The sequence below is a fragment of the Symphalangus syndactylus genome, chromosome 7 (assembly GCF_028878055.3).
Source record: "Symphalangus syndactylus isolate Jambi chromosome 7, NHGRI_mSymSyn1-v2.1_pri, whole genome shotgun sequence".
Classification (NCBI taxonomy): Eukaryota; Metazoa; Chordata; class Mammalia; order Primates; family Hylobatidae; genus Symphalangus; species Symphalangus syndactylus.
This window is the reverse complement of record NC_072429.2, coordinates 73184433-73206042: the sequence shown is the minus strand read 5'-3', so window position 1 is coordinate 73206042 and position 21610 is coordinate 73184433. Positions and strand designations below refer to the sequence as shown.

The 21610-nt window shown below is 36.7% G+C and overlaps 1 protein-coding gene across 2 annotated transcripts in view; it reads right to left on the bottom strand.

Moving 5' to 3' along the window:
- Positions 1 to 13757, bottom strand: part of PI15 (peptidase inhibitor 15) — a 30508-nt gene extending 16751 nt beyond the window's left edge. Inside the window, exons 1-2 of one of the 2 annotated variants that reach the window (XM_055284827.1) lie at positions 13616 to 13757; positions 12760 to 13100 (exon numbers count right to left, since the gene is read on the bottom strand). In XM_055284827.1, the coding sequence (XP_055140802.1) occupies positions 12760 to 13032 (273 nt within the window). In that variant the 5' untranslated portion in view covers positions 13033 to 13100; positions 13616 to 13757. The remainder of the gene's footprint in view (positions 1 to 12759; positions 13101 to 13615) is intronic. The other variant, XM_055284828.1, reaches the window with a different exon arrangement.
- Between the last annotated feature and the right edge of the window lie 7853 nt (positions 13758 to 21610).

Here is a 21610-nt window from a genome sequence, read left to right as displayed (position 1 = left end):
AGTAACATGTTAGTCTTACATTTTCAATTTAAAATATATACGCATATAAATACTTGAATTTATGATTTCTTATCATTGAAAATGATAAGAAAATCTGTTAACTTTTTTCAAACAGTTTTGCAAAATTTAGATGAAATGAATTGCTACATTTCTTAGAATTATATAACTTATTTAACTATATGGAAAGTATTATTATCAATAAATCAATTGAAATACTAAACAAAATCAAAACTATTAAACCTATACACACAGTTTAAGAAATTTAATTTGCAAGTGGTAACAAACATTAAATAAATGTGATTGTCAAAACTTGCTATACTTATGAAAAGAACAAAAATTTATAAAGTTAAAATTTTAAGGAAAAAAGAATATTAATTATGAAAATTAAAGTGAACTTTGAGAAGTCTATTCTACACATGAAAACCATTTTCAAATACACAAAATGCTAAAAATAAAAATATCAGACTTTGAATTTTGGGGGACAGAAATAAAGTTATTTTCACAGATGCCATATCAATGGCATTGGAGACTGTATGGCATGTCCTTTAGGACATTTATTTTCTCTTGGACGTTTATGTGTCATTTTACATACATAATATAAAAAGCAAAAGCATCTTACATAGACAAGTTTTTATTTTTAAAATAATTTAGCTAGGGCTATTTGATCTTTTTCTTAGATTGAGAAAAGAGTGCTAACCTATAGAAGTGAAAAAAAAAGCCATTAAAAAATTAAGCGATGCCAAAATTATTTTCCTTTAGGGCACTCAAAGGCTTAAAAACACTTCATAGGCATGATTGTGGTCCTGTTTTAAAATTGGCAGATGTATCCTTATTAGATAGAAATGCTTGTGAAATGGCCAATAAGGGAAACTGACAGCTGAATATACAAGAACTTGTGTTAAACCAGACAGGAGGGCAGCACTGAGCCTTGTTAGGCCAGGGAAGGGGAGGGTGGGGCAGAGGAAGAGAAAGGGCTTTCACAGGAGAATTTGAGAGTGGTGATTAGATTAATTAGATGATATTAAAATAGTTCTCTGTAAGAGTAGAAGGAGAGGATTAAAGAAACTTGATTTAAAAAGCGTTCCCTTCAACCTCAACAATAACTACAAAATATGACACTATGTTATGTATATCAAAAAATATAAAGGTGAGATCCAAAGGATTTTTGTAATGTTTGAAAAAAGATAACGCTTTCCTTAAATAAGATGAGTATTATCTTTCATGTAAATTTATTTATCTATAAAGAGATGGTGTAAGGTGCACCATTTTTAGGGACTCTGAACTGAATCATTGCCAGCAACATAAATATCTCAAAAGCACACAGATATTTGTAAAAATCCTCTCTTGAACCCTTTTCCTATTCCAACTGCTATGCCATTCTTCTTTCTTTTACAACAAAATTCCTTGAGAGAGTTGTCTTCACTGGGAATTTCCAGTTTTGCTTTTCCCATTCTCTCTTGAGCCTACCCCAGGCAGATTTTCCACCCCATCCCCACTCTACCCAAGCAGCTGTCTTCAAGGTCATCAAAGGTCATCTCCTGGTCATCACCTTCCTTGGTCTATCAGCAGCTTTTGGCATGCCTAACCACTTACTCTTTCTGAGCACACTTTCATTCTTTGGTTTCATGACCCTACACTTGCCTGTTTTTCTCTGGCTGCTTCTTCTCTATCCCTTTGCTGATTCCTCCTTATCTCCACAACTTTTGTGTCTGGAAAGTTCCCAGGGCTCAGCCCAAGTCCCTTCTCTTTTTTTTTCCATCCTTGTTTCATTTATATTCACTGCCCAGGTAAACTCATCCAGTCCCACGGATCGAAGCACCAATTATATGCTGATGGTATTATTCCAAATTGTATTTCTAGACCTCTCAGTTGAATTTCAGACTAATTTATTCAACTACCTACTTTTCCAAAATTGAGCTCCAAATATTCACAACCTTACCCCCATCCCTCCAAATCAGCTACTCCTGCAGTCTTCCTGGTATCCGTGAATGACAATGCCCTTTCTCTAGTCCAGGAATCAGCTAACTATGGTGGACAGGTCACATCACCTCCACTGCCTGTGACATGTTGTCTATGGTGTTTTCCTGCTACAGAGGCAGAGTTGAGTAGTTACAACATAAACCATAAGACCTGCAAAGCTGAACATATTTACTATCAGGCCCTTTACAGAAAAAGTTTACTGGTTGCTGTTCTTTATTGCTCAGGCCAAAAATCTAGTCATCTACTCTATTTTTTATAGTCTATATCTGCTCAGTGAACAAATCTCGTTGACTCTACTTTCAAAATAGTGTATATCTAGACTATAACCACTGATCACCACCACCACAGTTACCACCTTGGTGAAAGCCATCATCATTTGTTATCCGGATTATTGAGACTCTAAGAGTGTGCTCAATACAGCTTTAATAGATAAATTAATGAAGAAATAGATGAAAGAAAAATAGAATTTTGAGAGAGTATTTAAATAGCTTGTTGATTAAAAAAATCAAGGAATAAAATTTCCAGTGCTCTAAGTCTATGCATCATTAAATGTGCACTGTGAAACCATCTTTTGGTTAAGTGCTTTGAAAACAACAAATTTGCTTCTTTTGAAGTTTTCTTAGTCAATAAAGCACATTCCCAAGTAAGGTTCATTCCCTGTTGTAGGTATCTATAGCTCACCCATAGTGCTCACATGTTTTCTAGAAGTAGATGCTGAATGAATAGTCAAGTGAAATTATGTGATAATATGGAAATTATCCACAGAATAATTTTTGCTTTAACCTATTAATTCTTTCAATATATAGACAGATAAGTAGATATTTCAACCATATAATATTTTTCTCAACTTGGTCTGGAATCCTGAACCATGATCTTAAAGCACATTTTATGGTTCTCACCAGGGAAATAACTCTAGAATCTCCCAGAGAACTTTTGAGAAGGCAGATGTCTAGCTCAATCCTGAATCTATCAAATCAAAAATTCAAGGTTGGAGACCTTGAATGTGTACTTGCAAAGTGGTTCTATGTTTATGGAAACTCTAAATGGCTTTATTGGTTGAAATACCTAATGTAACACGTGAGAATTGTATGAAACTTTCTGATAATCCAAAATTTTAAAAAAGATAAAAAAAATTCTAACGTAAGATTTGAAGGGATGGGGGTAAGGTTGTGAATATCTGGAGCTCAATTTTGGAAAAGTAGGTGGGTGAATAAATTAGTCTAAAATTCAACTGAGAGGTCTATAAATATAATTTGAAATATCATCAGCATATAAGTGGTATTTCAACATAAGACTGGATGAGTTTACAGCAGCAGTGAATATAAATGAAACAAAGATGAAAAAAATGAATCCCTTTCCATTATAACAACATCGTCTGCATTTACAACACACATTTATGTGACCTACAAGCAGCTTAGTTCATGAGAATGTGAATCATCAGGAGAATGTGCCCACTGACTCTGCCAAGTTAACTTTAGGATACCTCCACAGAAGTAGAGCAATTGGAGAGTAATTTGTCACATAAATTCTAGGCATCTCACAGTCAGAAGAACACACACATGTTGTAACCCAACCAGAAAGCACAACCAGTGATGGGAATTCCTTGCTCAGGGCCGCACAGCTTCCAGGTCCCAAGATGATCTCACTGTCACTGTTTCATGCGTGCATATGTGGAGTAAAAGGCATGCGGGGAGTGCCTTGACTTTCCATTTCCTTAATAATAAACTTCTTACCTTTTCTAGGATCTTCAGAATTCAAATGTATTTGTGTAGCCTCCCCTGACAGCTTATGTTGGCATCATCTGGATGGGAGGGATTGTGTGTGTAGATGTTTAACACAAAGGGTCTTGAGGCTAAGAAGGGGTTTGGTGACTGGATCCACTGAGTCAAGGATCTATGACAGAGGTTGTCTTCCCTCTTAATATCCATTCTGAGACTGGATGCTCTAGCCTGTGAGTTTTTCTGTATGATTTCCAAGGGTATAAATAATACAAAGAGAAAGATTTGATTCTACATGAAGAAATTCTTTCTAATATACGGCAATATCCTCAGATGAAATGCATGTAGGGAAATTCTCTATCCAAACGGCTCAGAAAGAGGAGAGATGAACACAGGAAGAGGAACAGGTACTTTACATTGCCATTTAAAGCAGTGCTCCCCAGTGTTTTTGGCATCAGGAACCAGTTTTGTGGAAGAAAATTCTTCCAGGGAGTAATGTGGGGAGGGATGATTTTGAGATGAAACTGTTCCATCTCAGATCACCAGGCTTTAGAGCATTAGATTCTCATAAGGAGTGCACAACCTAGATCCTTCTCATGCACAGTTCACAGTAGGGTTCACACTCCTGTGAAAATCTAATCCTGCTACTGATCTGACAGGAGGTGGAGCTCAGGCAGTAATGCTCCCTCATCTGCTGCACAGCCCAGTTCCTAACAGGCCACAGATGGGCACTGGTCTGCAGCCTGGGAATTGGGGAGACCACTGATTTAAAGCATGGGCTTGTAGTCAGATAGAATTGTGTTCTTAACATTTTTATTTACTTGCTCTATGACCTTGGGGAAGTTACTTACGCTCTCCAAACTTAAGATTCTCTATCTCCAAATGAGGAAAATTATCTCATCTCTCAAGACTTGAGAGAGTTAGATGAGATAGTGACTGAAGTGTATTTAGCACAGCTCTAGCAGAGCAAAGGTGTATTTAATGGTGGCTATTATTATTGTTGGAGATTTGGGAATGGTGGTAGAGTCAGTCACCTAAAATGAAAAGTAGTGAGGTGCACTTTTGATCACATTATCTGGCAGCCTGAAGTTTAAGAGACATCAAGAATTAATCTCAACTAACCAGGCAATCAAGTAAAGTGAAAATGGATAAACCCTGAAGCAACTAGATAATCAGAAACAGAATTATAAGGAGATTCTAAGGAGCTTGCTCACAGGAAAAAGAAGCTGAAAATTAGAGAACATTTTAGATGTTTTAAAACATATTAATTCATCTCTGTAGATCCCTTTTTAATACATGTTTTGTCATTAAATTTTAAGACCACTTGTTGATAGAGTCTAACAATCATCCCACTTTCCAGGGAACTATAGGACCCACCAGCTATCATTTAATATTAAAATTATAAGCCAGGAAGAGATTTCTACCTGTGTTTAATTGTTTTCACCAACTCAATGGTAAATTTTAATAACTAATTTTTAGATTGTTGAACTCTCCTGTGATACTCCTGCAAACCTCATATCTTGCCATTGCCCACTTGGTCAAAAGGATTCAAATGCCTTCCCGCCTACCTATGGCCTGCTGAAAACATGATCTCTGTGGAATACAGAGAGACAGATTTGGTAGAATGTTCATATTTAACTAAATTATGAAAAGTGAATTTGATGCACTTTTTACTAGAAAACATTATTATGTCTTTGAGTAACATTTTTGGACTGCTTCAGTTTGGAGTATGTGGTGTGAAATTTTAAGAGATTTTATGAAAAGTTTAGTCTTGTTGGGCAACGTGTTGGCCATTCTTCCATATTTGTGTTAAGAAAAATGCTTGGTACCTGATTTCAGATACTATGGAGAACATAGACTGGAAGAATTCATATCCTATCCCTCCAAGCCTCACTCTAGGTTGCATTTTATGCCAAACATCTTTCTTGACCATTTTAAACTGTTGGTTTATATCTTCTGTGCCCACTTCATACTATTCTTCAGAAATTCTTATAGACAAGCAAATACCTCAAGTTCAGAGCTATTTAATGGTAAATGGTTTTCATAAATACTAAACTCATGACACCATTAAAAAAATAGAGGGGGGTATTTTCATGCATATTTGTTGAGTAGATTCCCAGGTATAAAATAATGCATCTATGCTGTCTCCATGACACTACCCAACCTCTATGATGCAAAGTGGTTCATTTTGACTACTGAAGGATATACCCATCCAAACTTCTTTGTAGTAGAAGAATGTTCCTTCCCCCCCACCAGCTACTTTTTTCAACCTCCAGAGGTGCGTGTCCTGGGTGATAAACCTGCAGCCACTAATGGCTTCCAGAATTCTGCTCTTTATTTTGTGTTCTCTCAGAGAAACTTAACTGTCCTTGTCAAAAACGGAGGCATCCTCCTTGGCTGCCTCATCATATAAATCCTTATTCTACTTCATCATGTAAACCACTTACTCCTATGGATTTGCACCTTACATATTTCACGACTCTAATTTATGGTTTTTTTATGTTCTTATTGCCTTAAACATAGCTGAGGATACCTAGACTATCCTAACAGCCTCTTGACTGCATCTTTTCTTCACTTCTTTGATTATATAACTTCCCTGCTTAAAACCTTCAATGATTACCCTGGATCTTAAAATGAAATTCGAACAAATTTCTGGGTGCCTTCCTCAACTTCATCAAACATCACTCTTTCTTCTCTACACTAATCCAAGCCTCAATGAATTTTTATCCATGTCTCGAGTGTACTACATACCTCTTAGAACATCCTCCTATACCCACTACAGATCCCTCTTTCCTTAACTCACGCCTGTATAACTTTATTTATTTTGCATATTTTCTATTTAAAATCATTCCTTCTGGAAGCCTTCCCTACCTTCTTAGCCCCACTCTACATCTGAGCTAGGTCTTCCCACAGGATTCCAAAGAACCCTGTATCTATCCTAGTTCAGCATTTAGCACACTGCCTTGCACCTGACTTGTCTGTTCACAGTACTTCCTACTGAAGAGAGTCCCTTTGCTCCCCACTGACTCCCTCAGTACACAGTGCCAGGCATACGAGTAAAAATTATGGAGTGAGTGCTTGAACATTGTACAACTCTTGCCCCCCAGAGCACCACAGTCACACACTAACCAGAAAAAGTTAAAGGATCTCATTTAATTATTCCACAAATAGTTACTGAGTAGTCACAGGATATTCTCTGTGGAGCAGACATGATGCTAGGCTCTATTAATATTCAACAGAAACACAATAAAATTATTTTTCTACAATGTTGCATTTGGTCAAATATCATTTTCCACCAAAAAAACTGTGTCCAATACTCGGAAGTACCGTCACCACCTATGTGGCCTACCTGTGATTCACAGCTTTTCTGCCTGCCACCTGATGCTGAGGTTTCAAATCACATCCTGTTACTGCTTTTACATTTGCACTTTTCCAGAGCCTATATTGAAAATGGTGACAAACAAAATGTTCTTACCTTTGGCTGGCTCCCTATGGGGAGAGCAGAACAAAAGGCAAGAACCTTTAAGGTTACTACCTTCTTCAGGCGTCTCAAAGTGATACTAAGCAATGCGCACCTTGGAAGAAAATTCCTACAAAATGTGCCCAGTCTCTTCCTGAAGCCAAGACATTGAAAAGATTTTACATCCAGGAGAGCAGGAATGCAGAGTTCTGAATGTACTGGAGAAAACGCCTCCTGCCAGCAATTGTTCTCAGTACACTGCCTTCTGGCAGAGGCCCTCAGGAGGCCTTCTAGTGGTCACGAAAGCATGCGTTGGAGAGCTTTACATTACACACATTAAAATTCTCACGTTTATAGCAAGAACATTGAGTTATCCTTCCCAAATGAGAGGAAATGCGCCATGTGGGACGGTATATGGCTTTGTTAAAAAAAAAAAGATATATACATGTATATATAAAGACAGACACTACAAGTGTTTAATCAACTACTGAAGAAAGAAAAACAAAAAGTAGTTTACCTTTTCCACATTCTCTTCCACATGAAGCCCAAATAAACAAAATCAGCATTTTTGTTTATTCCCAAGTCATAAATTATCATCCTTGGCAAATAGTTCATGGGCTCTTTTCAAGCATGGATTAATCTGTTCTCCATTCATTCATTTAAGTCATGCTTTCTGTAACTTTACTACCTGCTGTGATTTGGTATCCAGTATTTTTCTTTTTTCCAAAAAACTATAGGAAACCTTATATCTGTAGCTCTGCAAATGATATTTGCAGGCATCAAACAAATAAAATAGATACTGTATTATCAATATAGTTATTTTGGCTTCTTAAAATTACATTATACATTTTTTTTCAGTTTTAAGGTGATCAGTTCATTTCCTTCATTATATTCACATTGTCCCTCATCTGCCTTTCCACCACTCCACACCATCTGTGAAGGCTGCCATCTCACCCATGACACTTCAGGGAGTTGTCCTGCCTGCCACTTTATGTTGGAGCAGCTGTGCAGTTCTTCCTTATCTTTGGCTGAAGGATTGGCATTGCTTACTCGGGAGTTACCACCTCTCTGGTCACTTTCACTGCCAATATCAGCTCCATCAACTGCCAGGATCATCTTTCTAAAACACATCCCTAATCCTTCTCTAAAATCTTCACAGTCTTCCTAATTGCCTTTGGAGTAAGGAATCCTCAACCTTTTCTCAAACTCTTCAAAAATACAGCTCAAGTGTCATGGTTTTTCTCTGCTGGAGATTTTGTTCATGCATTGCTTTACCTGCTGTAACAGCCAACCTTGACCCTTCCTGGGCATCTATTTCACATGCTCCTCCTCCAAGGAGCCTTTCATGATCTGCCAACTAGAGATTATCGCTCCCTTCTTCAACTCCTCCATGGTATTTGTCTGTACCTCTTTTATTACATCAATCTTATACAGCAGTATATTATACTGAATTGTATCCTTAGCGGAATTTTTTTCCATTTGTTTTGTTTTTACTGCATTGTTTAGACTTTAAAGACAAAAATGTTTGTTTTCTTTGGATCTCTTTCTCTCATGGAAGGACCTCAAAGTTTTTCAAATTAATTTATTCAATTGACTTAAATTCAGAGAACATCCTACAAATTTTACTCTATGTGTGGGTCTTGCAGTTTTATTCTTTTGGAGATAATTCTTATTCTAAGAAACTAGTGTGGTTTGTGGTTTAGAGTCATGGTTTAAGCTACCCTCAGGAAGAATAAAAAACAGCTGGTGTCCAAGAAGCTCTGGAAATTAGTCAATAAACTAATTGTAGAACAGAAGCCAAGAGTAAAAAGTTTTACTTGCAAATTTTAAGTTCTATCTATATGGGTTTTTTTTTGGAATTTAAGAAAAACTTTTTAATTCAGGTGTGGAATCCCATTTATAATATCAAAATTAATGCTAATTTTAAACACATAACAATTGACAAGGATTTCATCTAAATTCAACAAGTAATGGTTGATCACTTTCTATACACAAGAAATTGCCCAAGGAAACAGAGATACAAAAATGAATAAGTATAGACACAGCACCCAGAAAGCTCAAAATTAAAAAGTTTGCAAGAAATGCACAAAGTAACTGTAAATCACTTCATGAGAGCAAGACATGTTGAGAGTAGACAAGAAGAGCTACCCCAGCTCAAAACTGGGATAAATCATCTGTGGTCATGGATATTAGAAGCATTCTGGTATCAAAAGCTTGAAGGATAGTATTATAAATAAATGAATAAACTAAGGAAGAGACTTTACAGGGAGAGAAAATGGAGTGGTAAAAGGCTCAGAGAGTTGTAGGTGAAAGGAATTACAAACCAGGTTGATGCAATTAGAAGCCCTGAGCCAAAGACCATCTCCTGTTAAGTTCCCTTGGGTGATATCACTCACTGAGGAAAAGTTGAACACACAGCTGGTGATCAGAGCACATATATTTGTGAGGTATCAAGTGAGGGGTGTCTTAAGTTTCTGAGCTTCATAGAACAGGTTAGGAATTCTACTGTCTTTCACATGCTCACAATCCAAATCAATGTTGAACAAGTTTAACTAAAGGTAATAGTATCAAACTAAGATCTGCATTTTCCATCTAGCCTAGAGAATTAAAGTCACTTATAGTCCCTGCTTCAATCTCCAAGCCACCTACTATACTGTACTTCCCTCCAAGTTCCTCTGGGTCTTCATGAGGGATTTAGATGAACTCTTTCCAGTGGCCAGTTTACTCAAAGAGTCCTTCTGATCTCACTCAATTGAGCACATTTTTCTAACTGAACTGATAGATATTCTCCTACCTCCAGGCCTTTGTCTAGACTCCTCACTCTTCCTTCACCTTTGAGAGTGACTCACTCCTTCGCCTGCCTCCAGGCTCTTTCAGTGACTCTTCCTTGACCACTTATTAAAAATCAAACCCTCACCACAAGCTACTTTGTTTTTCTTCATAACCTTATCATCTTACATCCTATGTAACTTATTTATTTACCTGGCTTATTGTCTGATTCCCCACCCAGGGAGCCAAAGATGTCTATTTTATTCATGAATGTATCCCCAATTATGTAGCCTAACATATAGTCAATGCTCAACAAATATTAAATACTTAATAAATATTAAATTAGCAAATACAGGTGTGAATGAAGTGTATGCACAGTACTTACATGAGTATTTGAAACAAGCCCTATTTTACTTTCTAGCACTTACTGTTCTCATTACTTTTACTGAATTAAGGAGCATTTACAAAGCATCTACTATGTAATCAGCATTGCAGCTAGTTCTTACAAAATAAATCATATATAATGGTTCTGATATTCAAAAAATAATAAGAATGGAATAATAAATAGAGCATGAATATTATAGGACTTCAGCTGGCATTTTAAAGAAGGAAAGAAAGATACCTTGACATCTTCAGGGGTCCTGCCATGGGGCATTTCCTTAATGCAGCAAATGAGAAGATGCTCCCCAATAGAAGCATGGGCTTTGAAATTACACAGACCTAAATTCTAATTCCAGCAGTGCCATTCATTATGCTTACCACTTTGGCCTAGTCGTTAACATCTCTGGGTCTCAGTGATTTCATTTGTAAAATGAAGATCACAATGGTAACCTCACACAGAGAATGTGAGCTATCAAATGAGATCATCTATGGAAACAATTAGTCAAGTCCTTGGCATACAGAAGCAATTAAATAAATTCATGTGGAATGAATTAATTCTTGATAAGTAAGGGAAAATAGAGCTAGAAAAAATGTGGCTTTTTTCAGCCTACGTATACTGCGTTTACCTAACTATGCCTTTCCTCGTGGTGAACGCTCTGACCTCAATAGGATAAAAATAGTGAATTGCATTCTTTGATTGGTTATTACATGTATTGTTATTCTCATTTTACAGATAAGTAAATTAGGTCTTAGACACATTAAATAACTTGTGCAAGGCCACAAAGTAAGCAGCAGAGTTAGGATTTGAACCCAGATGAGCTCACCATCAGAGCTGGCTCGGCAGTCTTGGCTCTTTCTCAGAGTCATGTGATTGCTACAAATTCTCTAAACTCATAGTTGGGATATTATGCCTTTCTGAGCTTGCATGGTATCTTAGGCATATTTATTTAATCATTTTAGTAATTTTAAAAATGTATTTGCTCATCTAATTTTTACATATTTACATCGCCTTCTAAAATCATCTCTTCTGTATGGGCAACTTTTTGTCTTTAGATCTTGAATGAGTTTTCACTGGGCGCCTTTCACAAGAAGTTCAAAGAAACCCATCAAAACTAATGTTTGTTGAACATCTAGTTAGCGACAGGCTCTGGTCTGATTACTCCTCAACTCATACATTTCTCACAACAATGCTATGTGGCAGATACCACCTTTATCTTCATATTAGAGATGATGAAAATGAAACCGTGTGGTAATGAGTTCATTCAGCATATACTTCAGGACTAGGATTCAAACCCAAGCATTTAGATTACATAGCCCATATTCTTAATCATGAGACTACAGTGCTCCTCACACACCAGGACTGATTACATCTTCTCTTTCTTTATAAATTCTAGGAAAATGCATTTTCATAGAGTCTAAATTGTACTTCTATGAAATATGACTCTGTTACATCATTTAGCAAGTCTTTAGTTTTCCTGTGACATTGGCATCTGCAACTAGCCAAACTTTTTAATATAAAACTTATTTATATAAAACAAGTGAATCTAGAATATGATAAAAATCTCAAATTTTAATTCAGCACATATAAAACTGTTAGTGGTACCCCCTCCCCTCACCCCAATTTGGAAATACCATATTGATGGTCTTCATTGCCTTAAACAGGCTCCAAGCTGTGCTCTCGTAAGACGCTGGACTGTAAATCATAACCTTGCATAAATTCAAAACCAAATAAAAATTTTAACAAGACTTTTTCCTTTCAATACTTTTTTTTTTACTTTCTAAGTAAAATGATTTAAACATTGTCTATTTTTAAGAAAGAGCAAAAAATGTGTTCACGGCAAGTTGGAACAGTGTGCAAATGCACTGGCTTCACTGTTATCTGGACAGCAAAGCATTAAATCACAAGGAGAAAAAAGTCAGCATGTTCTCTTAGAATACAAATAGATTAGCGTCAGTAAGAGCTTTGTCCAAAAAAGGGAAAAGACACCTACCCAGAGAATAAATCATGCATATGAAACCTATAATTTTAAGAAGTATTTTCAAGAAACGTTATAGCTGATAAATATGACTATGAGATAAAGAAAGCACAGAAAAATTTCATGTGACTTTTTTTTAAGTGGACCTTCCAAATGCCATCAGTCAACATACCCCACTTTTTATCTATGATTCTTACATAAGATACAGTTCACCAGTAGCTATGGAACTCACAGAAGAAAGTCTACATAGATTCTCTCCATCTGTCTGTTTCTGTCTCTCTGGACCTCTCTGTCTCTCTGATTCTATGATGCAACAGTACTCAACATTATTAGGCACATAAGAACCTTAGTTTAAAATATGCAAAAAGTCCATATACCCAGACATATAAACACTCGTGGTCATTTGATATTCTGCTAATGTACGATATAAAGCTTTCTCACTCAGAACTTAAAAAAAAAAAAGAATTCTTCTTACCATATATTCCATATTTGCTGCCGGTGGGAACACTTTGCCCCGAACTTGATTATGATAATCAAGAATGGCGATCATGTCATTCTGCGAAATGTAGCGCTTCCGCCTGGCTTTGGGGATATCCGCTGAATCTAATTGTGCTTTCAGAGCTGCTTCAATATCAGTGAAATTATTGGTTGGCGGGGATGAGTCAGTGGAATTGAGTAGGACGACGGTACTTGCTTCACAGAGAAGGGAGAGCAGGAGTGCACTGCTGATGGCAGAGATTGCTATCATTTTGAGGGGTGGAGAAGAAGAGGCCACCGAGTTTACTTTGCTTTAAAGCAGAAAGGTAGAGTTAGGGTCTATGAAAAAAAATAGGGCCAGAGGGTATGAATTTACAAAGTCATCATTTGGGAGCATTGCTTGATTTGACTTTCTCCAAAAATCCAAACAAATGTTGAACTCAAGCCTAGGAGATAACCTACAGTAAAATCTCTATTCATTTTTTTAGTGTCATGAGGCAGACCCCTAAGAGGAACTTTGCACAGCAGAGAAAAATAAACAGCATGACCACTAACCCTAAAATGAATGTGAACCACTTGCCCCAAATGTCTGAACCACAAAATACATTACTGAATATTTATTTTCAGTGGGAAATTTTCAGAAATTGAAATTCACCTTGAGAGTGAAGAAAAAATGAATCACAGGTTACCTCAACAGAGAATGTGCTGATAATGTCTGCCAGACATATAGACACACCAAGTGATAGAACACATACAAAAGAGTCATAGTAATCCAATCTCATTTCTTTAAAAAAAATGTGAGCTACTTTAAAATCAATGCATGCAATATAAACTTGTTGAGCTAAATAGCTTACCTCTGCACAATGCCAAAATGAATATATTGTTCTTCCAAAAATTTAAGATTCTTTGCTATGTGGTAGCATGAACTCTTGTAAGAGGAGTGTGTCTTATTACAAACTCTCTGAGAGCAAAGCTCTGCAAGGTTTGAAGGCAGCTGGCTACAGGAGCAGCTAACAGCTTTTATATGTCACAGTTTGCAACGTCCAGAAAGGGCAGTCTTTCTAAGGGTCTCTCTTAGCCAAAATCAAAGGGGAGGGGTTTGGGGTAGAAAAAAACAGTGATTGGGTGGCAACCTTTTTATGTGGGTGGTGAGGAAATTGAGTCACACCCACAGCTTACAAAGTACAAGCCATAAAAGACAAACCCCTTTTTCTCTGGGCTTCCACCTTTTCTGTGAGTAATTTCTCTCATTTTATGCTTTCTAGTTCCTGGTTCCCATACAAAAAAGAAGAAACAAAGAAGAAAAAAAAGACTGTGGGTTCATGAAAACACAGACGGTTGAGTAACAAGCAGTACATTTTTTCAAGACAGTAAATGACATGGGAGCTAAAAAGAACAAGCTGATATTAAATCAAGAGATCAGCTAACATAGTTAATCTGGGTGGCCACAAATATGATTAGAGAGGGATGCCAGGCAAATCGGTAGCAACCAAACTATAGCATATGATATTAGGATAATAGATGCTCAAGTGGCTGTGTTCTCTGCTTCCAAGTGGCTGCATTCCTGAACTTTATATATTTCTTCTTCTCTCTCTTATTTTACCTTCTCTCCCTTTTTTCTTTCTCTACAGAGTGAGGTCAGAAATTACTTGCTTTTTACCTGCCTTGTATAAAATGTGAATAGAGAAGCTCATGGCAAATGACAGCAGCCAAGATAACATCTGTTTTAGGTTTAGAGCATATAGTTGAAATTTTAAGCAAAGAATAGCTCGGCCTCTCAGGAAACGTTTTAGAGGGCACAACACAGAGGCCATGAAGAATTTTTACAGGAGCAGCAGCTGCCAACAATTAGAAGTGCCTTGTTAGGAGGATGTCATAGGGGCAAAATCTACGTCAGGCAAAGCAAGAAGAAGAATGTGAACATTGGTGCTCTATAATGAAAGAACCCTCCCCAAAATGCGTTATGATCTCATTAACAAAATGTGGACCATTTACAGTCAGTAGCAATAGGAATCCTGGAAAATACACACTCTTCAGTTTAGAAACTTACTTAACTTACACTGATTTTTTCCGGCTTGCTAATGTGATTGTCTCCCACACGTTTCAGCAGAAGAAATACTATGTGAATTTACAGTCATCAGAAATGATGGTCATGTGGCACACTGGACAGGGAGCCAAGTTTCCTAGGATATATTCCCAGTTGGATCACGAGTAGCATGTGTGGTCAAATGCATACTGTTTAACTCTTCATTGGTGCACCTAAAAATGGGGGAGAAAGGATTCACGTTCTATGGTGAGACAGATGTCATCAAGTTCTTTAAGAGGGTAGTGAGGTGTACCAGAAGTGTCACTAAAATTCAAACTACAGTGATGAGATACAGACTTTATAATAATATGTACCAAAGTTCAGGTTTTGACACATTTTGATGACTATTCAACTTCTAACTAAAGTGAAATCATTTTAGGAGAGCCATAGCTGAAACATTGAGAGCTTTAAACAAGGAATTAATACTAAAATTGAAAAGACATAAACAGGTAATATAAACTCAAGAGATGAGCAAGGATATTATGAAACATTGGAGCAGCTAGAGGAAATTCACATGGTTGTTCACAGCTGCAGATCTTAACCAGTGGAGCTGTCCAACTAGGGTTGCACCACTTCGGAAAGTATTCATGGCACCTTCAATGAATCTCAAATATGCTATATTAGGGATTCCTGAATTAAATCAGAGGTTAGATGAGAAACTCTCTGTAGGCCATCCAGCTCTAAGATCTGTGGACTTTTTAAGAAATTAGTGGCAGCACACATTAGCCTTTACTCTCTACATATCTCATACAGCTTCCCAGCTATCTGAGGAACTAAAGGACTTTTAATACCTGAACAGCAGTCATGAGCCTTTCATTCTCCAGGGTAAATGAGTTCTTGCTTAGAACCTCATAAGAATCGAAAGTTATATTTAAGACTACACCCTTTGTCATATACACAAAGAGGTATTGTCCACCTCTTGGAGTTTGACTTGAAAGATTTCCATAGGGATAAAAATGTGATGCTTGAGAAACTTGTCTAAACCAAAAATGGATTTCCTCTAAGTGCAGGAAGTGGCGGGATGGAGGATGGGGAGAAGGAATTTCTGAGATGCATCTAAACAGCAGATCACCTCTGAGTCCAATTACATAAGGGCAGAGCCAATGCTTGCTTAATCCGGAGACCCTGAGGCATGTCAATGATTTCAGATGTCTTTCAGCACACATGGATTATATTGTGGAATTTCAGACTATTAAGGAAACCCACAAGGCTATGGAATCAAAAAAGAAAAGACCTGTGGCAGGAGAGTTAAGAATTCTGCTTCCAAGCAGACATTATTGCTAGAAGAAGTATTTGAAATGCTTTGGAAGTAATTTTAATTTTAAAATACTTGCAAAATTAAGAGGCATACATCCAAGTTGTCAGTAAGAGGACTACTAATGAACAACTAACAATGAGGTGGTTTTTTTTTTATGAGGACTCTTCTTGAAAAAGACCATTGACATGTTTTGAAACCTTTAGGTCCTGCTTGCCAACAGAGACAGAAATGGAATGTAATTATATTACTGAGAAGAAATACATATATATTTGGCAGCATCTTGAAACCTGTGAGAAAATGGTTGTTATTTTAAAATGGAAATCAGATGTAAGCATTCCAGAATGGTACACCTGCTTAAGCAAAGCTACTTTGATGTGTGTGTGTGTGTGTGTGTGTGTATGTGCCACATATACATTTGACTTTAGTCTAATTCTTTTCTAATTGAAATATGTTCTGTGGACTAGTACCCTTGAGATCACCTGGAAGCTTGTTAGAAATGCAGAATTTCAGGTCCAGCCAAGACCCACTAAATCAGAATCTTCATTTCATCAGGAACCTCGGATGATTCATATGCACATTAAGGTTTGAGAAGTACTATCTAAATCACTTTGCTTTCAGAGACACAGAGACACAATCTACTGCACACATGCCTGAATCAGCCATTGGAAAAGTCGATCTATCTAATAACATGGAGAGAATTAAAGACAATAGAGGTATGCCCAAGTGTCTTTGAAGTGGAGAACACAAGTCAACCTCTATTTTATATGAAAAAAATGGACTGGGCACTGTGGCTCACTCCTGTAATCCAAATACTTTGGGAGGACGAGGTGGGTGGATTCACCTGAGGTCAGGAGTTCAAGACCAGCCTGACCAACAAGGTGAAACCCCGTCTCTACTAAAAATACAAAAATTAGCCAGGTATGGTGGCAGTGCCTGTAGTCCCAGCTACTCAGGAGGCCGAGGAAGGAGAATTGCTTGAACCTGGAAGGCGGAGGTTGCAATAAGCCAAGATCACACCACTGCACTCCAGCCTGGGTGACAGAGGGAGACTCAGTCTCAAAAACAAAACAAAACAAAACAAAACAAAAACACTGGGAAAAGAACACACAGCATCTTACAAAGAAGTTTTTAGCAGTGGTGAGAACCTTTGCAAGATTACTATGTAAAGCATATTTTTAATTTAATACATATTAATTCATCACAAGATTGCTGAAACAACAAAATGCAGTATATGTGAAAGGGCTCATAAACTGTGATGTGGCATATAAATAAAAAGCTATTATTTTATTTTGTCTCCCTAAGACAGAGGCCCAAATCATCCTTTGTTCCTCACTCTCTCACCTTGTTTCATGTAATCAATAACTCTGGAAAATGTGTATTTTTATCTCTGACCTGTTTTGCCAATCTACCCTTTTTATCATCATCATTATTATTGTGACTGCTTAAAGTTAATGCCATTATCTTTTTCTAGAATTAGAATAATCACCTTCTAGCTGATATTTCTTACTCTAGTGACTCTCCTCCTATCCATTATTCACACCACTTTCCGCTACCTTCCTATAAAAGAAACTGAATCATTTAATTCATCCACATATAACTCTCTACTGGCTCTCCATTGTCCACAGGGCCAAGTTCAACTGCCTTGACCTGCCTTACAAGAGCCTTGACTATTAACACACAAAGCATATTCTTAAATTTGAGTGCTCTGTGTAATTCACATTATATATTTTAGGATATAAATATATTATATATCATTACATATTTGCATATTATATATAATACATTTATATAATAAATATATAATTATAAAATGCCAAAATACTGTATTACCAAAATATTTGAGAAATTTTAGAAAATATATATTTATTACAATCTATTCCTATGCATGCAGCTTAAACAGGGCTGGAGGATTAACTTCCAGGATGGCTCATCCACACGACTGGCAACTGAGTGCTTCTGGCAGGAGGCCAGCATACACGGACCCCACCACGTAGACCTCTCCATTGAGCTGTCTGATCGTCCTCACCGCATTGAAGCTGGCTTCCTCCAGAGTGAATGATCCAAGCAGGAGCAAGATAGAAGATACAACATGTTGTATGGCCTATCTGTAGAAGTCACACACCAGCATTTTCACAACATCTTATTGTTAACATGGGTCACTCGAACCTATTCAGTGTGAGAGAGGACTACACAAAGCCATGAACCAGTAATTGAGAATTATTGAGGGTCATCTTGAAGGCTGGCTACAACAGGGAAATTTTGGAAAATAGCTGAAACAGAACTACAATTAAACCCAGCAATCCCATTACTGGATATATACCCAAAAGAAAAAAAAAAAACATTCTACAGAAAAGACACATGTACTCATATGTTCATTGCAGCACTATTACAATAGCAAAGACATGGAATCAATCTAGATGCCCAACAGTGGTGGATTGGATAAAGAAAATGTGGTCCATATACTCCATGAAATACTACCCAGGCATAAGAAGAATGAAATCATGTCCTTTACAGCAACACGGATGCAGCTACAGGTCATTATCCTAAGCCAATTAACACAGGAACAGAAGACCAAATACCACATGGTCTCACTTATAAGTGGGAGCTAAACACTGAGTTCACATGAACATGAAGACAGGAATAATAGATACTGGAGTCCACAGAGGAAGAAAGAGAGCCATGGATTGAAAAATTACCTACCTGGGTAATGGGATCATCCATACCCCAAACCTCAACATCACTTAATAGACCCGTGTAAAAAACCCTCACATGTACCCCCAAATCTAAATAAAATTTGAAAGTATTTTTAATGAAAATAGCTATCTAAAAAAATAAAGAAATATCTATATTACTTGGAAATATGGAGTTAACTACCAATAAGAAATTTTTTAAAGAGGTAAAAGTGGTTGCTTCCTGAAAGCAGAAATATAGATGGGAGTGAGCAACATGGGATTATTGTATTTTTTATTTTAACTTTATAGAACTATTTGACTTTGAATATTATATGCATTTGCAACTTTAACATAAAAGGTAATTACTAATTAATAGAAATTAATTTGGTAAACTGCAGATTAAAGTATGTTCAATGAACTAATAAACAAATAACAGAACTAGAGATGTAGATAAAACTGAAACCACATTTGAGTTTGCCTGGTATCTCTCTCATTGGGTTTGGTTATGTTACAGAAGTTTCTAACTGGCCGGAGCTTTAATCTTAATTCAGTCGCCTTACTCTGAAAATAACCCTTCAATGTGTTAAATGATCCTTGTCTAACTTTCTTGTTCTACTGAGTTTGAGACTACCCTTTTATCTTCCAGTTCAATGAAGGAAATGAGGCCCTGAATTAGTATGTATATGGCTGTTCCTCAGTACAGTAGCATGGCCCCAGATAAAGAGGGGGTAACCTTCACACTTCAGTTTTCTAATCAATACTTAAAATGCACACACCTTTTTCTCTCTGTTTGCTAGGTATCCTTCAGAAAGACTGGGCAATAAGCCGAAGGCTCCTAAAAAGAGCAAAGTGTCTGGTGGTCAAGTAGAATCTCAAAGCTGAACTAAATTTGATGAATCTGGACTTTGCCAGCCCTGAAGAAGAATAAGCATGAAGGAACTCTTCAAGTAGCTAGTGCATTTGTGTTGCTGTCAGCAAAATAGACTGTTGGAGAGCTATGCTGTTCTCCACTAAAAGAACTGTAGAACCACTGGGCTTTAAAAGGTTTGAAAGACTGTATAATTGAATTTATAATCATCTGGCTTAGAAAATATGCAAAATCACATTCATAGTGAGTAGATGAGTTATGGTATCCGTGGACAATTCTGATAGGAAATATTGGTTATATCTGGTGAAACCCATGATAAACCAAAGGCAAGTTAAGGGCAGATGGTTGGAGTTGAGGTATGAGTGTTGGTCATATGGTGGAGGGGAAAAGACTAGGATGTTAGGATCATGCAGAAATTATGTGGTTGCCCTACAGAAATGATAAGCCATAAAGTTCTACTCTGGCCGGTGTTTTAAGTTGATGCTAGAAAAGAAAAACAATAGTGACACAGGGGTTGGTTATTTGTTTTCCACAGGCCAAGAATACGTCAAAATAAAGCCCAATAGGATGTATATTCAATGGTCAAGTAGACTGAGAGATGTTAACGCACTTATTCATGGCATCATTTCAGATTTTGCCTATAGTAGGCATTCAAAAGATGTTTGTTAAATTTTATAAATAAACAAAAGCTATATCAGCATGGCCTTTTTCTAATCCAAGACCTGGGCACACAGCCAGGATAAACTTAGGCTGTCCAAAAGCCATGTGCACTCTCGCCAGAATCATCAATTCTATCCAGTCGTTTCACTATGAAGAAGGCCTGGATGAACTTAGTGGGAAAGTCCCATTAGCTGCCACTCTTGGATTGCATATCTACTTATCCTTCAGATTTTATGTCCCTGATCTATTTGTGTTCTTGCTGGTCCTGATTTTAAATTATTGCTTTTCCTTTTAATATTGCTCTGATTTATTTTTATATGTTACTCAATATTCTTTAATGACAGCAAATAATGATAAAAATAATAGCTGCCATGGCATATTGAGGCTTCCTATGACAGAAAATCTTCTAAGATAAAATTTCATCCTCATGACAACTCATAACCTTTGAGAAAGTTTCTATAGGTTTCTATTTTACTACTAAAAATACTGTGGTTTAGTGAGATTATGCAATTTACTCAAATTCACAAAGCTAGAAAATGCTTCAGCTGGGATGCAAACCTCTATCTAAGAGAAAAACCCAATTTCCTCGTTGCTATATATACCATTAATTTGGAGCAAAGCAGAATCACTTAAAAATCCTTTTAAGTGATGATTAAATAAATCATCAATTGTTAAACAATGATTAGATTCTTAATTATTTTCAGTCATTCGTTTAGCACTAAATATAACAACAATAGTAGTAATAATAATAATGATAACCCATCTGCCTGTGTTCTTAAGTGTCTTATATATTAGTTATGGAAATAAGACATATATGATGAACTGTTAAAGACCATAGAAGAGAATTTATACCTAAATATGTTCATGTATTAAGTAGTACAAGAAAGTCATCTGGAAATTTTAAAATAAAAGGAAATCTGCAAATATTAAGTCAACTGGGCATTTCTTTTCAGGAAATGAAAATTAAGCTGAATCTGAAGGGTGCTAAGAACAAAATTGATGGTGAAGACAGAGACTTCTACATAAAGGAAATAGTTACAAATTAAGCACAGAGACAAAAATGAAAGGCAGTGTTTTGTGGGGGCAGAGTGATTGGGCATATCCAAGAAACAGGATATATTAAGTAGATTGATAATAAGGTTTAAATGCTTCAAAAGTTCTAAGCCTAGATGCTTGGAAACAAAATTTGACCAAGAATTTGGGTAATAAATTTGAAGAATAAAATGAGAAGCTTAATTTGCATGTGTTCAGTTTAAAATGATATCGGGCTGGAAATACCAAATTGTAGAGCTGGAGACATTGTAC